A 15,571-nucleotide genomic window follows, 5' to 3' on the forward strand; every position below is an offset into this window, starting at 1 on the left:
TTTAAAATGTCATGTTGATATGTCAGTGTTCGGTCCGCAATGCTTTTGCATTGACCAGTAACGAAATAGTGAAGTCTTGTAATAGGCGTAGGTCACAGCTTATTTTATATTCGTCACAATATATCACAAAATGTTTGCACGGCATCAGGATCGCACAACAGATAAGACCGGTGACACTTTTAGTAACTTAGCTTTCGAAATTTCTAGCATTTTTGAACAAAATATCGTTTTCTAAACTTTTATGAAATATTTCTTTTAAGCTAATTTTCCATTGAAGGACGACTTATTACAGCGACGTTTTCTTTGTCATAACTTTGCCTGCTTTTGCGTCAAAGATCGAAATTTCGAGCAACTACTATATGCTAAGTCATGATATTTATAACGGCCCAAGATAAGATGTTATTAGATGTGACTTAATTTAGGCGCAGTTTTCTTTTTTCAAGATTAAGAAACACCATGTTGTGTAAATTATTGCTTCACTGAGCGCAAACTTTAAATTTTGTTTTTAATTTAGGGAAAAAATTACCATTAATATACCTACTGCGAATTGTTGCAAGAGATTTGGCCATTTCGCAGTACACTAGAAGAAGCAAACTTATGCTTGCGAAAGCTCGTGTGGAAAAATATAAAGTTAAGCTTCAGAGTGCCAAACTATACCCTGTTTTTATTTTACTTTAAAACTTAGTTAACGCGGTTCAGACAACATCAAGAGAATTGCTTTATCACCAAAATAACGTCGCAATTTTAAAGGTCATTGTGACATATTAAATAAAGAACGTGACGTCATACAAAAAATTTACGTTGTTTACTTGCTTTGCATTGGAAATGGAAGTGCTTCAAAATTATATCCCATTGCACAAGTATTATTCTGCATTCGTACAACACAATGTGGGACTTACTGGTTGAGTACCAGTGCACTGTGTTAGCAAATTCGTACTGCCCCTGTTCGTGTTGAAATATTTAATCGCACGGTAGCGATAAAGAACCACAGATTAGCTTGTTGGTATAGGTTGGTAGGTGTGATGTGGGTTGGGTTGGTTCAAACCAAGCAATAACCTAATGCTGGCCTAAGTTTGTAAGTATTGTAAGTAAGCTAGCTGATGTTAAAGATGGATGCTATCACAAGTATGGTTGTGTCTGAACCAGTCAAGATCTACGTTAATAGCAAGACCTCTATAGCCAAAACAACAGCTTGTTTGGTAATTGCATTTTTGTGGTATGGTATGAAAATAATTGTACTTAGCCTATGGTATGTCAATAGGCCTATTTACCAACTACCGTAAAGTCATATGTTTTCCATTAATGTTGTTTGTCGAAGCGAGCTGGATTTCAAGACCAGCCAGTAGCCTAAATAGATTTTAGTACATAGCCTAGGTATAGGCAAGACAACATATAGGCCTATTGGGCATCCAACTTTTGGGTCTGTAGTTACCAGACCATCATTACTTATATACTATAGACTCTAGTATCTAAGTGCACAACCAGATGACGTCACAATTTGAGTAGCTGGGTACTAGTATAAAATCATTCTGTAGTAGTGCACTTTTGCACTTGATCCCTTTTTACAATAATATTGCCAGCATCACTGATTACTCCAAACTGGATTAATTTTTACGCTCATTTCAAATGAAAGTGAAGATGCCAGCTGCCTCCATCTAATATGTTGAATTCACAATGGGCCACAAGAATTATAATCTACATATTTTATGAAAATTAAAAAAATTTACATAACTTATAGCAGGAAAGGAATATTTCTATGTAATGTAAAACTTCTGAAAAAACGAATTGCAAAGCTAAAAGTCAACATTAGTATAACTTCTTGCGAAATAAATCTGCTTTGCTGAAAGAAAAACATTACAGTAGGTGTAGCATCATAAAATAACGATTGCTGTGGTAGCAGAAATTTTATCATTAGATTTTGTGTAACCTGCAACTTTAATTGTAAGATTTTTCGATTTAGATTAAATATCATATAAATTAGCATTCGTGGTATTTTTCAAATTACTTTCAAGTTTTGAAAATAAGTATTACAAAAAAAAACAGATATACGAGAAACATTAATTGCTTTGACTTTCTCGTGCATTTTCTTCACACAGAGACATTTGCTGCAGTACTTCAAAATAGCTTTTCATGAGGCATAAAGTACTTCTTATGGTTGGAAATTTGAATTGAAAATTGAGATTACAAATTGTAATTATTAGGGACACTGCATGCTACTAGAACAGAAAGTGTCAGCAAAACTTAAATTTGTTTGGGCGTTTTCTTCAATCAAACCTAGGTTTTTAAAGTCTATCTTTTGAAAACTGATTTTTACTGCTTTCTGGTCTTATCTGGGTTTCATAATATGTGTTTATCATATCAGTGATTTATGATAGAAATGAATTTTAGAGTGGTGTTATTATTAATTACAAACCAATCAACTAACTTATTATTCGTTAGGATTGGTTCAACACAAATTTCAATGCTTTACGGATTCTCTAATAGAGTAAGGTTGTCACCATTTCCAAGGTTCTCGCTCAGTGAGAAAATTAAATGCTTGAAGAGATTTTTACTTAAAAGTTGATTTTAACTTAAAAGTTATGTGTTAGATCTAAGATAAGCTTCTTTTGATTTAAAAACAACCGCAATATAACCCTATTAAATATTTAACTACCATGTATACTCCTGACTTTAACTACCTCTAAACCAGGGATGTCCAACCTTTTATTATAGTGGGCCGCATTGTCACTTGAAATAATTCATTGGGCCGCAGAACCTATTAAATTTCAAGAAAAATGGGTACATAAAGAGTTGACTGGTACATTTTAATTAGGCTAAGATTCAAAGTTCAAAATACTACTTGAAGTGAAAATAACTAGCAGGCCGCACAAAAATCTCAGGTGGGCCGCACTGTGGCCTGCGGACCGCAGGTTGGACATCCCTGCTCTAAACTATGGTTTGTGTGATTTGCTTCCGTTGAAGTGGTTACTTTTAATCATTTTACCATGTTAATTTCTGAATGTGCAGAAGCTGTTGTATTATGAATGATTAGAGAGAAAATATTGAAATTGTTACGAAAGAGCAGAAATGTCGACGTTACGGCCGCACAGCGCTGTAGCCGCTCAAGAACTGACTCCACCCTCAGGGTTAAAGTTGGATTTGCCTTCAACTGCACCTACATTGTCTAGGTTTGTTGTGCGACAAAAACTGTGAGTTTTTTTGTCAGAAAGTGTTGAAATTTTCCCCCATTTTTCAGCCGACTTACGAGTCCACGTCCGGCCAGTGCAGGACTGACTACGGCGAGATCAAGTCTTTCATCGACATCACCGAGACAAGTCGGTTTTATTTCCGCATTTAACTTTAATAGAACAGATTATCACCTCATCAAAGTGAAATTCGGAGCACGTAAACACTTTTTTTCATAGTTGTCTGACACAACGTCCCACAGAGATGCGGTCTCGTATTTGGACGCTTTTAACAAGGAGGAATTGAGAGAGTTACTTGCTCAGAGCACGGCAAGTTGGCTTCTTTCTACTGACTTTCGGTGAGTCGCAGTTTCGGTGAGATTTTGAGTTTCTATGTTTGTCAAATTTTCATAACTTTATGTTAATATCAACACTTTTAAACAAGTCAATCGCTTTTATTTTCGTCAATGTCATCTCAAAATTGCCACTTGCAATAAATTTTCGTTGATATATGTTCTACACATCATGGCTACTTCTTGTGTGCATTTAACGATTTCAAAAACTTTGAGAATTTTTCAATTGATTCCGTTTTCTGATAGAGGACAATCCAGCCTCCCATGTGGCTTGATATCAAACCTCTTCCTTACTCAAGCATCCCACATGACTTTGCTCTTTCCTAAGGAAGATGGAGTCCCAGAACTTGAGTATAGGGAGCTACACCAGGTCTGCTTTAGTCTTTAGAACTCTTTATATAGTTGTGTTAAGTCAAACTTCATTTCTTGAGCTGGTTTGGCTCCGCGTAGAAAATAGACCCATTTTTTTGCTTTAAATTAAAAACAATTACCAATAACTTTTTTTATTTCATACTAGTTAAGGAATCTTGGTCATAAGATTAAGTTTGATATTTTTCAAATGATACTTTCACTAGCGAGTGAATGCAATGTTAACCTTACCATATCAGTCAAAACGTAGATTCATAGCCAGATGCATTGTTTTGTTTCAAAGATTGTTCGTGAGCTTACCAGTGGAATTTTCGGAGCCAATCAGATGCCATCGTTGTGTTTGGAACCAAACTTCGATCTTAGCACAACCTGTCAGTTGCCTGTTGCCTATAAAGGCACAAAAGTTGGTGAGTCATTGGTGTATCAATGCAACAATTTGCTTGTTTGTGTGCATTTCACCCAAATACAAGTGTGTGGTTTGTTTCGTTTAAATCTTGCTTCCTAGTGTTGTAGTACTTCCCACATATCTCAAGTTTCCTTTTGATATTAGTGCGTTGAACTGTGGAGAGAAATGGTGATTGTGCTATCGCTGTTGTTCCTGTTCTTATCAAAGGGATTTCTTTTCAATGGCTTTCAGCTTAGTCCTGACAAAACAAACTCACTTTCCATAATAACTCTACCTGTCTGACCTCCCCATTGTCCTGTGTCCATTGTTGAAAATTGAATAAGTGATGATCAAATAACAGGGTGTTCACTGTCTCACACATTTCCTTATTAAAGTGTTTTTATGAGTTTTCTTGGATAAGAATATTGTACTTGCTTTATTGATGTCTGTGTTGCACCTAAGCCGTCATAGTTTTTGTTTCCACAAGTCATCCCATTAACAGTATTAATTTAATAATAAAAATTAATAACAACAGTAAAAATATTCCCTGTATAATGTACATACTTACTTCATCATTTTCTTGATGAATTGATTTATCCTGATTTTTTGTAATCAACTACGTATTTACCAGATTCATTCCTGAAAAGAAGCATTGTGACATCACAATTGCATTTTATATAAATCAACTCAAGAATTGTGATGTAATAGATTCCTCTCCACAGGACAAGTTCTTCTTTCTGTTGACTATGCCATGAAGAGTTTGTGGCACGGCGTGCACGTCACTAAAAGCAAACGTTCAAAGTTGGCCGAAAGGTGGCGCACTCTCCTGGATGTCAGTTCCACAACCGGGGATTTTAATTCGGGCAAAAGCTGCATCTCGGAATTCAAAACTGCAGGTTTTTATTTTCTTATATTGAAACCAGAGGCCTCCCACTTTTCTACTCGTGGACCCCTATGTGCAATAATTCTTTGCTGTTCTCAACTTCAAGATTATTGCTTTTAAAATAGCTTATTTATGAAGAATTATCTTTTGTATAACTCATGGACCCAACGCGCAACTTTTGCAGGAACCACTGACTCGACTTAATGCTGTCTTTGTCAAGCAACTGTGGGCATTTTACGATTATTTGTTTTATTTGTGAATATTTCAAAATCTTCCTTCGTTTTGAACCAGTCTAAAATTATTTGAAAACTCTTTCAAGGTCAAGAGTACATGACTGCAAATGAAGACTTAAAACATGTCTATGAAGAGTTAAACTCCGTTGATCCAAGTGAAAGTTCTGCCGAGAAGGAGACAAAGTTTTTTAACGCTTATTCTGGTTTGTTCAGTTTAGTTCAATTGTTTTCAAGAAATGAACAAGATATTTAATAACAATGTTTTTAGAATATGTGCGCTGTGTGATGTCTATGTACATATCTGAGGTGAAATTTTCATCCGTCGAAAACGTGATCGCATTTGAAGCATCATACGACATCAATGCGTGTGTGGCACTCCCTGATGATGACTTCATATCACCTAATGCTGCTCAGAGACTAAATCGAAGACTACGACTTCAAGTGAGAAAGTAACCATTATCAATATAAATTATTTTGTAAAACATAAAACAAACATAAAATAACAAAAATATTTTATTATTCTGACGTTTCGTTAGATACAAAACATTTACGAACCGTTTACAAATATAACAAAACGTTTTCATAGAACATAATATGTAATATTTATCAAATTGTTTTAAAAATCATGTCAAATTTCTATTACTTTTGATTTTTGAATTTTTTTATGGAAACATCTTTTATATGGTTGTGTTTATCTGTGAATATTTTTATTTAATACAGAATTTAAGTTAAATAAAGTTCAATGAATCTTTCAGATGAAGATGATAAGGGAAGGTTTATCACTTGATGCGACAACACGCCGCAATATTGCACTTCTACGATTTATCACGGCCACTTCGTTGATCTTGGTTTCTTTCCGCCGACGTTTGAACAAGATTCCAGAACTTAATAGCTTGTTGGCTCCCCTGCAAAGTAAAACGTCGACATTTTTATCAAAGTTTACTCATGATTTAAGCCAATTTCTTATGCTTTTACCTGTTTTACATCGGTGTTTTGCTTCAAAGTGAAATTAACTGAAGTTGAAGGGTTTACATAAACCTTTACAGTACATCACTGAACCAACATGGCTGGATAATGTGCAATTTCAAGTGCTACAGGTCTATTCAGATGTTATGGAGTGATTTGCTATTTGCAGGTGACACCCTTCGTACTGATGCTGAGTTACCGCCATTTGCTATTGGTCAACGTGGAGAGCACCCATGCGAAACGTTCACGCTTGATCGGTCAGGTGACCGTAGGTCGTTGACCCATTGCCATGGAGAAATTCAGTTTGATGTGGACACTGGTGATATTATGGTATGATGATGTTTCGGTTTGATTTAACAGACTTTATTGCCAACTTTGGAAGTATTTGCTTCATGAGGATAAGACATGGTTCTGTTTGTCTGAAAAGTCGTAAAGTGTCAGCATGGTGGCCTGGTCAGATGCCACTAAGATGTCAAGGATAGTCACAGTCGATGTCTTGAGTCATATTTAACTTTGTTCTTCATTAACTTCAGCAATTGGTTACAGGATCCATAATTATGAAAGTATATCTACTGTCATGTAAATAAATAAGATCCATGTTCCATACACTTGTTGCCTTGATCGCAAACACATGGTATTTGACATTGATTTCGACTTTTCTAACATTGCATATCTTTGAAAATAACCCAAGTGTACAAGGCATTTGCACTTGTTCCCACTCTGTTGGCTCATTCGTTTTATTCTCATGTTCTTCCCTCATCCTTTTCAGTCTCTACCTGATGGCGATTGGTGCCAAAATGTGCACAACGCTGCGAAGGAACACTTCAATCAGTTGTACCAGCAAAGGGCGAAACCAGAATACAAGGTTCCAACAACAGTATTAGGTAGATGTGCTGGTGTATTTTCCATAAGTTGTCCATTTTTGAAATGAGACCTTGCGTATTACTGGAGTCTATCAATACCGTATTAGTTTGTTTTTTGTTATAACAAACAGAAAATCTAAATATTGTAAAACAGTTATCCAAAGAAGACTTATAAAGTAATGGTATATCCATTCTATTGTTTAATTTAGACGGTAAAGAACATTACGTGTTGTGGGTTCCCCTCACCACGTACTACCCGGCCACTCCACCGATACCGTCGTGGCTGCATTCTCGTTACCAAGTCATGAGCAGCATGCGGCCTCGTAAGCTCCCGATGAATGACCTCCAACTTACCGAGATGTTCAAACAAGTTTTCGGTTTTCGTAAAGCTCTCGCTAATAAGGTGATTTTCCTTGAATTTTGCGACGGCACAACTGGCAGCCGTTCTGTCTTCATTTGTTATGCTCCAACTCTATAAATCTCTCATTTCAGTCTTAGATTTTGTGTGCGTTGCCTTATTTCATGTATTTATCCTATCTAGCAAACTTTTCATCTTTGCGCACCTTAACATAAGGTTTGTGTATAAATTAACTTTCGATAAATTAACTTTGTTCCATGCAGAGTATCGCAGCTAGTTTGAAACTGTGCGCACAACGTGGTCTTGTTGCTCCGTTCATTGCTCTCATGAAAAAGATTGCCAGCTCATCCCTTCTATCGCCCGATCTACAGGTTTTAATTTTTTTGTGAGATTGTAATTTGTGAAGAATACCTTGTACTTTGGCAAACCACTTTTAAAGTCGTTTTCATATTGTTCTACAAACATTTCACGTGAATATTAGCAACTTGTATATGAACGTTTCTTCTGTAATATTGTGATCACTTTTATTATCTGCAGGGCTTCACATTGTTACATCACGCATGCGTCCACAACAAAGCATCGATACTGAGTCTCTTGTTGAGCCAGAAACCAAATCTGAGCACAAGGAGATCTCAGATTGATCCTCGATCCACAGGTTTGCATTTTTACTTTGGTAACAACAGCAGAGGCAGTTGAAGGATCAACTCATTTATTATGGATCAAGATTTATTTGATATATTTGTTTCGTCTAAACGTCGTCATTGACATCTATATGAGGAAATACATTTCACTTTCGGTGTATTTTGACATTTTTTACTTTGTAAGCATCATTGCATGCAATAGATTGAACCTATATTGTGTTATGTTTAATTTATAATTTAAGAAAGATTTCATGAGATACCGTTATAAATATCCTGGGCCTACATTATCTGTTTTCTGCTTTATAATTTGTAATGGTTTTATAAAGAAATATATTATGCTTCAGATAGTAATCTGCAAATAGTTTCAACAATGAACTAAAGATAAGATTCGTAGAGTTTCGAAATCATTGACAAGGGAAAATAAAGAATTATCATGTCTGGTATCTTCCCCATCATTATTGAAATGAACCCAGTTGTTAATTTGTAGCTCGTAGGCCATCTACCGAGGAAAGTAAAGAATCAACGAATGAAGAAAAAACTGGTATTTTTCGGTGCTCTGTGTCTGTGTGGTTGACTTGCTGACTCGAACATAAATCTGCTAACAACTTAGTTGAAGATTGTGTCTAACTTAGACTAAACTGTTTGAAAGTATCTGTGGTGAATAAACGTGGAACTTGAAATTATTAAAAATTCAAGTAAACTCTACAACCTATGGAATGAAATGTGCTTTTAATGGCGTTGAGTTGGTGCCGGTTTATGTTGAAAACATTTTTATCAGACTAACGACAGCTGATTTTTTGTATGCAAAGATATCAGATTGGTTGTATTGGGTCCACTTTTACTTTGATTGTTTGGTTGAGTCGGTCTGCTTTGCTCTAAGCCTTTGTGCTCCATCTTCAGTTTGCAATCTTGACTAACTTCTGAAGTGAAATTTTCTCTTGACTTTGGACTTAATAAACTAACCTCACATATTTGATCTTTATCAATTCTGGAAGTCGGCTTCTAAAAATTCGTGTTTCTATAAAATTGATTAAATTTCATTTTAAATCTTGTCGAGTAAACCAAACTGTCACTCAATTTTTATCACCATAGGTCCGACTGCACTGATGCTGGCAGCTCGCTGTGGCGCCCTCAAGTGTGTGACGCCACTGCTTGTGAGCCGCGCGATCCCGTTTTTAAGTGACGTGAAGGGCTGGTCCGCGATCCACCACGCCGTCGCATCTGATCAAACTCCGATCATCCGCTCACTATTACGACGACATCCCAACCTGCTTGAAATTCCTGCCACTGGAAGGTGCTGATGAGTAATTTTACAGTGTTTGTTTAAAATATTTTTGCTGTTGTTAATGGGTTTATAACGCGAAATAATGATAATATCAGCGTGACCTTTCTGCTTGAGCTATTTATCTTTAACAACATGATTGCTTCCAGGTCCTGGTGGAATTTTGAAAAGTTCAACGGTATTTGGTCATTTTATAGCAAATTTCACAAAGTAATTCTCATAAATTCAGCAAAATAAGGACAAAGGATCACGTTTATTTAAGAGTCCACTGTTGTAGCAATTACTCCATTTCAGATTTTTAATCCAGTTCAACATAAAATCAGTTGCCTCACACGCCATTAATTTTCACTTTTGTCCTTCCACACTAATTACTTCTGATGATTCTTCTCCAAAACTATTTTTTTTCAAAGCTTTCTCAATACTTTTTTGGTGACATCATGAATTCTTCTTTGTGACATCATTAGTTGTCTGCTCCTACATATAATTATTTCATCACTATTAAAATTGTTGTTCTGATTCTGTTCCTAGCATTTTGCCGGCTGAAGAAGTCTTTGATAACATGTTGTGTCTATGTTGTGTCTTTCTCAGCGACAACGCCACACCTCTTCTTGTTGCTGCCTCTAGTGGTTCCCTGCTATCTCTTCAATTCCTTATAAGGCAAGGTGCGAGTGTCAAGTCGCGTGACGTGTTCGGCGATGGACCGGTCGAGAGAGCCGCCCTTAACTTCCACGCCGATGTGCTCAAGTATTTTATTGATGTCTTCGACGTGGAAGGAGGCGTGCTCAAAATGTGGGATGTCTTAGTGGGTAGGTCGGATTGCCAACCAGAATCGAGTAAATTTAAACGAGAGTTTGTGTAAAAATTACAGTCTTTCGTTTTGGCTGAAAGATGTTGTCAGACAATGTGACATTTTGTACAAGAATAAAAAACACAACAAGAAGTTTTGTGTCAAGCAAAACAGAAATTAAAAACATGGTTTTATGCAGAAATGCTCAAGTCGCCCTCAATAATTCGGCATGATGCGAGCTTACGTTGCTTAGAAGTTTTATTACATCACAATGCGTCTTACTGGCGCCCCCTGAAGGCTGCGAGGGCGGTAGTTCCCCTGGTCAAGCTACTACAGAGCAGCAGGAGACGACCAAAATCGGCGATACCAGCCCAGGACCTGAGTAAGTTTGCCAGCCTACTCATCATTGTTGCCATTTACTGCTGTGTGGTCACACATCAGTCCAGGCCACACGTCTCTTGGTCTGTCACGTGAATGACGACAGTCCGAGTAGTTAAGACTGATAAAGGATGATGGTAGGACATGTTTATGGTAGGACTTCGAGTTAAGTTTGTGTCATGGCCGGCGACAATTTTCCGTTTATTTGTTGGTAAAAGCGCTCAGATAAATCTAATTTAAAGAAGCTCAGAAAAGTTGGGAGTTTTCTTCTTGACCAAAGATTTTTCCACTTGAGCAGGAAAGATCCTACTTGTTAATCGTTTCATGTTTTATAACATCGATGTCATATTTCTCATAGATTACCAGGTTTGTGCGGACAACACCTCAATTCCCACCGTCCGCTCACTCGCTTGCTCCGTTATCTGTCTCATGTCTGAACACGATGACGTTAGAATGGAAGTGGCTGAATCCGGCGCCATTCCAAGTACGACCAGCTAGTTACAAATGATAAGTGGAGTGTGTGTTTTATATTTCTTGTCGCTCGATTATTATTAAGCTGCTCTGCTATGAGGTCACTGTCGGAGTAAGGACAGATACGTGCCTGGTCACGTCAAACTGATATGGATTTAAGCCTAATCTAGCAACACTTTTTAATCTTAATATCCCTGGTTTTCAAAACTGCTTTCTTCTAAAGCTGGTGTTACTATATGTGGGTTACAGCTTCAACGTACCCATGTGCCATGTACCCTTTATACAGCTATGCTTACACATTAGGGAATTAATGCCGTTGTTCCCAGACCACGACTAACTGTTTAATCTTCTTCGCAGCTTTGATTGCTCTCCTCCAACCCACGGTGGTCAAAACCACGAAGGAGGAGCCGCTAGATGGTGATGTGGAGTCGAAGAAGGAGAGATATGAACTTCAGTCGAGGTCATCGGTCGTGCTCTCTGACCTCGCTCACGTGAGCAACAACGCGTTACGCATCGCCGATCACGGTGGTATCCGGCCACTTGTCGCCCTTCTGCATACTGACGTAAGTTATTGTGACGTTAAAGCTTGGTTCACACGCTCTTTACGTCATAAAGTGCGGCTGCTTTACCAAGGGTTTAATCTTAGTTTAATCACCGGCTACGCGCTACTGTCAAGTCGTGGTGTTTACGTTCTTTTTTGAAAAGATTTAGTTTTGCTCTTATGGCGGCTGCACGAAGCTAAAACTTCAAATGCTCAAACTTGGTCGCCTTCCTGGCGCTGCAAAGTAGCTCGTTTAAACCCATGCATTTAAGCCCACATCTTGTAGCTTTTGAAAGTCCCAGTTCACACAGTTGATGAGCTCTGACGTCACCGAGGTCGTTGTTTTCCAGGTGGTCGATGTTCTGGTGAACGCGGTGACCACTCTCGCATCTCTGTGTCGCGGGGATCGCTCCGGAGTGGGGAGGATTCAGAAGCGGATAATGGAGTACGGAGCCGCGTCATATCTCGTCGATTTTCTCCACGTCCGGGACGACGGACTTCAAACATCCACCGCTGACGCGATCGCCGCCATCTGTGACGGTAACGAAGAAAACCAGGTATTGTGACGTCATGCGGCGGGTGTAATTACGGCGTTAAAGTCATAATAAAAGGTCACGTGGTGTTATTGATAGTAATATTTTTCCAATTGTGCAAAATTTCCAGGATGAATTCGTCAACATCGGAGTGCTTCCCGCGCTCGTAGCGATATTACGCGGTCACTGCATCAGCGCGCAGATGAAGGCCGCCCTCGCCGTTGATTGCGTCACTTCCGGCAACGCACATTCTCAACAGCAAGCGTCGCTAGATGGCGCCTCAGACGCCTTATGTCGTTTATTTCAGGTATCCTACCACCAGATGTCGCCCCCATAGGAGCATTGTTTTTTCCGGCGGTTACAAATGACGTATTGATGACGTTGCAGATATGGTCAGAAACTGTGAAGGAACGCGGCGCATGCGCACTGTGGTCGTTGGCAGGCGACCACCCGGAGCAGCAGAGAGCTATAGCGCAGCAGATCGGTAGCAAGCAGTTGATTGACATGTTGCTGAGTAAATCACCCGCCCTGCAGCTGATTGGTGAGTGACGTCACTATCAAATGTAGCTAGATGTACTAAACAAGTATAATAATGAAATATATAATGTTCTAAACGTTTCAACTTTATACCTAAATAATTTCAGCAGGTTCTAGTACACTTTTCTGCCACCGCATTTTTATTTTTATTTATTTTTTGTTAAAAATTGTTTGTTTCAGGTTGCCGCACGGTGGCGGCATGGAGCAGGAACAGGGCGAGCTGCCAGATGACGCTGGTTGAGGATGGGACCATGCCGCCTCTCGTTCGACTCCTCAGACTCGATCGAACGTCACGCGAAGTTGTCATGGCAATCATCGAAGCAATAAACAACATGTGCATAGGTTTGTTGACTTTCCTCGCTCTTTGTCCTTTTAACAGGGAAGAAAGTTTTTTTCAAAGTAAGTTAAACCTTTGTGACGTCATTCTCTCAGGCGTCGCTCATTTAAACAACAAGAAGGCTCAGCGCGAAATTGCGGAAGAGGGCGCTATTGAGCTGCTTCTTGATCGCGTCTGGCGGTCGTCGTGTGACGAGACGATGCAGGTATCACGTGATTCATTGTTGTCATTGACTCTTTATGACGTCATTTCTGTGATTGTCTCCTCCACTCAGGTCGAGCTCCTTCACTCGCTGGCATGCGTGGTGGCAGGTTGTAGCGAGAACGAAGAGAAACTGAACAAGCTCGGAAACTTTGGATTCGAGATCTTGCTCGAATTTCTCAACTCATACGATATCGTGAGTGTTTAGTGCGTGACGTGACGTGGCTTGGCGTACGGTGACGTGGCGTGAGTCGCTTGAGTTCGAGTCTTGGCAAAGTCATTCTCATACTTCCAAGGTCATGAAATAACGCCCGTGTTACTTTGCAGCATGTGAAGTTTCGCGCGAGCACAGCGCTCGCTCTCTTCGCTTTCAATCGCCTCCCTCAGCAAGAGAGGATCGCGCGGGCTGGAGGAATCGATGACGTCATATTCGAGAGTCTTCTTCAATCAAGAGATGGGAGAATTCGGGCGGGAGCAGCGTTCCAGGTGAGGCAGATAGGGATAAGGATTTATTCTGGGAGAAGGTAACAGGGTTGATGTAGGACGCGTTGCATCGTTTAAATCATTTTTCAGCTCGTTGTTCTTGCCCGCGTGGTGGCGCACACCTCTGTTGTCGACGCATCCGCTAGGGGCATCATTGCGCTTGCCGATTTGCTGGACGGCGAAGAATCTGACGTCATAATCGCGACAGGTAAGTAAACGACCAATCATATGTCATCGTCGTGTTGCCGTCATTAACGATTCACTTCGCTGTAGCTAATTACCTGGCCAGTTTGGCGCACACGCGCGCAGGTGTCCCGGATGCTATTGTGACGTTTGACGCAGTCGGAAAATTATTACGTCATTTGAGGTCAACAAACGACCAGGTGAGGGCGGCGTCGTCACAAGCACTCGGTGAGTTTTATACGTCATTAAATGCGGTTGTGACGTTTAAATTGCTTCGCGATCCAACTATGACGATTCCTCCAGGTTATCTCTCCTTCAACCGGACTGCGAGCAGAGAAATGATGACGTCATGCAGAGGACAGAAAGGACTTTACGAGATGTTGGTGGAGAACCTCGGCGAAGATGGGAAGATTTCGGAAGAGTTCGTCGCAGAGTTCAAACGACAGAGCAGCATCGGACTTCCTATACCCAAGCAAAGTCAGTGGCACTTACAAGTGGTCGCGTCGATGAAAATCCGACGCACGATTTGATAATCTGATCTTTTTTTAGGACATTCGCGTCCACAGACTGCATTGACAAAATCGCGGAAAAAGAACGCGTAAGTATCTAACCACGCCGCTTTATAGGGGCCTGTTGGGGACTCGATGTGGGCACCCAGTTGGGACTTCCCATTCATGTTGTCGACATAGTCAACTTTTTTCCTCCAATGACGTGTTTTCTTCTGCAGGCGACCGCAGTCACGTGCTCGCTCGTTATCTCCAGGACCGAGGGTGCTGGTCACTGAGGCTGCCAAGCCCGTCACGTGACAGCTTTGAATCCGGTTGCAATTTCACGCATGGCTGCGTTTACGATGGTCGATCAACTGGTCTGCACATGGATGATTTTTACCTGGCTGCTGTGATTATAATCTCGTTACAATTTACCTTAACCGCTTGTATGCAGTCGTATTTACAACACTGTTAGCTTATAAACGTCCTGTGTTATGGTTTATCACTGTATTACCTTTGTAGAGTTATTTGCACTAGAAGCACTTTTATAGCCTTGTGTTAACTGGTGCTCTTTTCAAATTATCTGACAACATCCCTGTACCACTGTGTTCTGGATTTGAAATATATTGTTAAATATGACGTAACAATACCGACATCCGCGTTGTGTTCTGTAATAATTGATGCATCAATCTGTTACCAGATGTCGCTCATGCGGACGCATATTCTGTAGCAAGTTTGAGGTCAGTGAATGTGAAATATTTGTTCGGTCGACGTGAGCGAGTCCTACATTTATTTCTATCGACATCAAGCGATATATTTTATTAGCAGCGATCGCAAAACATTTTGCTCTGTTCTATATAAATTAAATTTAAATGGCGATGTAGAACCTATAGGCCTGCTTGTCTGGCAAATACCGTTTGTTTTAAGGAATGCCACACCCGATGCTTGCACCAACCGAAATAAATTATTTTTATCAAAGTTGATCATGTATTCGGGCTCGTTTTAACATTCCCGTTCGCTCAAATCTTCTAATTAGACCGGTGGTTCCCAACCTTCCATGGTTCGTGACCCTCAAAATCTGTGGCTTCCTGCTCTTTCAATAAAAACTGAAGATTTCCAAATATTTTTACTTCAC

The 15,571-nt window shown here is 39.6% G+C and overlaps 1 protein-coding gene across 2 annotated transcripts; it reads left to right on the forward strand.

Moving 5' to 3' along the window:
- Nucleotides 1-2,953: 2,953 nt before the first annotated feature.
- On the forward strand, nt 2,954-15,471 carry LOC143448882 (ankyrin and armadillo repeat-containing protein-like). 2 transcript variants are annotated; one of them, XM_076948803.1, is made up of 32 exons: nt 2,954-3,167; nt 3,236-3,314; nt 3,405-3,523; nt 3,764-3,887; nt 4,170-4,293; nt 4,994-5,167; nt 5,474-5,590; nt 5,656-5,828; nt 6,143-6,299; nt 6,523-6,683; nt 7,123-7,237; nt 7,426-7,619; nt 7,838-7,945; nt 8,112-8,229; nt 8,703-8,756; nt 9,308-9,509; nt 10,086-10,303; nt 10,484-10,666; nt 11,021-11,146; nt 11,491-11,696; nt 12,025-12,231; nt 12,338-12,514; nt 12,595-12,748; nt 12,925-13,086; nt 13,177-13,286; nt 13,356-13,478; nt 13,610-13,768; nt 13,856-13,973; nt 14,039-14,176; nt 14,252-14,425; nt 14,498-14,546; nt 14,676-15,471. In XM_076948803.1, the coding sequence occupies exons 1-32, from the start codon at nt 3,067-3,069 to the stop codon at nt 14,752-14,754; spliced, it is 4,503 nt and encodes a 1,500-aa protein (XP_076804918.1). In that variant the 5' UTR covers nt 2,954-3,066; the 3' UTR covers nt 14,755-15,471. The 2 variants fall into 2 exon arrangements, with proteins under 2 accessions (XP_076804918.1, XP_076804919.1); XM_076948804.1 differs by lacking the exon at nt 8,703-8,756 and having other exon boundaries at nt 14,676-15,470.
- The last annotated feature ends 100 nt before the right edge of the window (nt 15,472-15,571 follow it).

This window comes from Clavelina lepadiformis, chromosome 3 (assembly GCF_947623445.1).
Source record: "Clavelina lepadiformis chromosome 3, kaClaLepa1.1, whole genome shotgun sequence".
NCBI lineage: Eukaryota > Metazoa > Chordata > Ascidiacea > Aplousobranchia > Clavelinidae > Clavelina > Clavelina lepadiformis.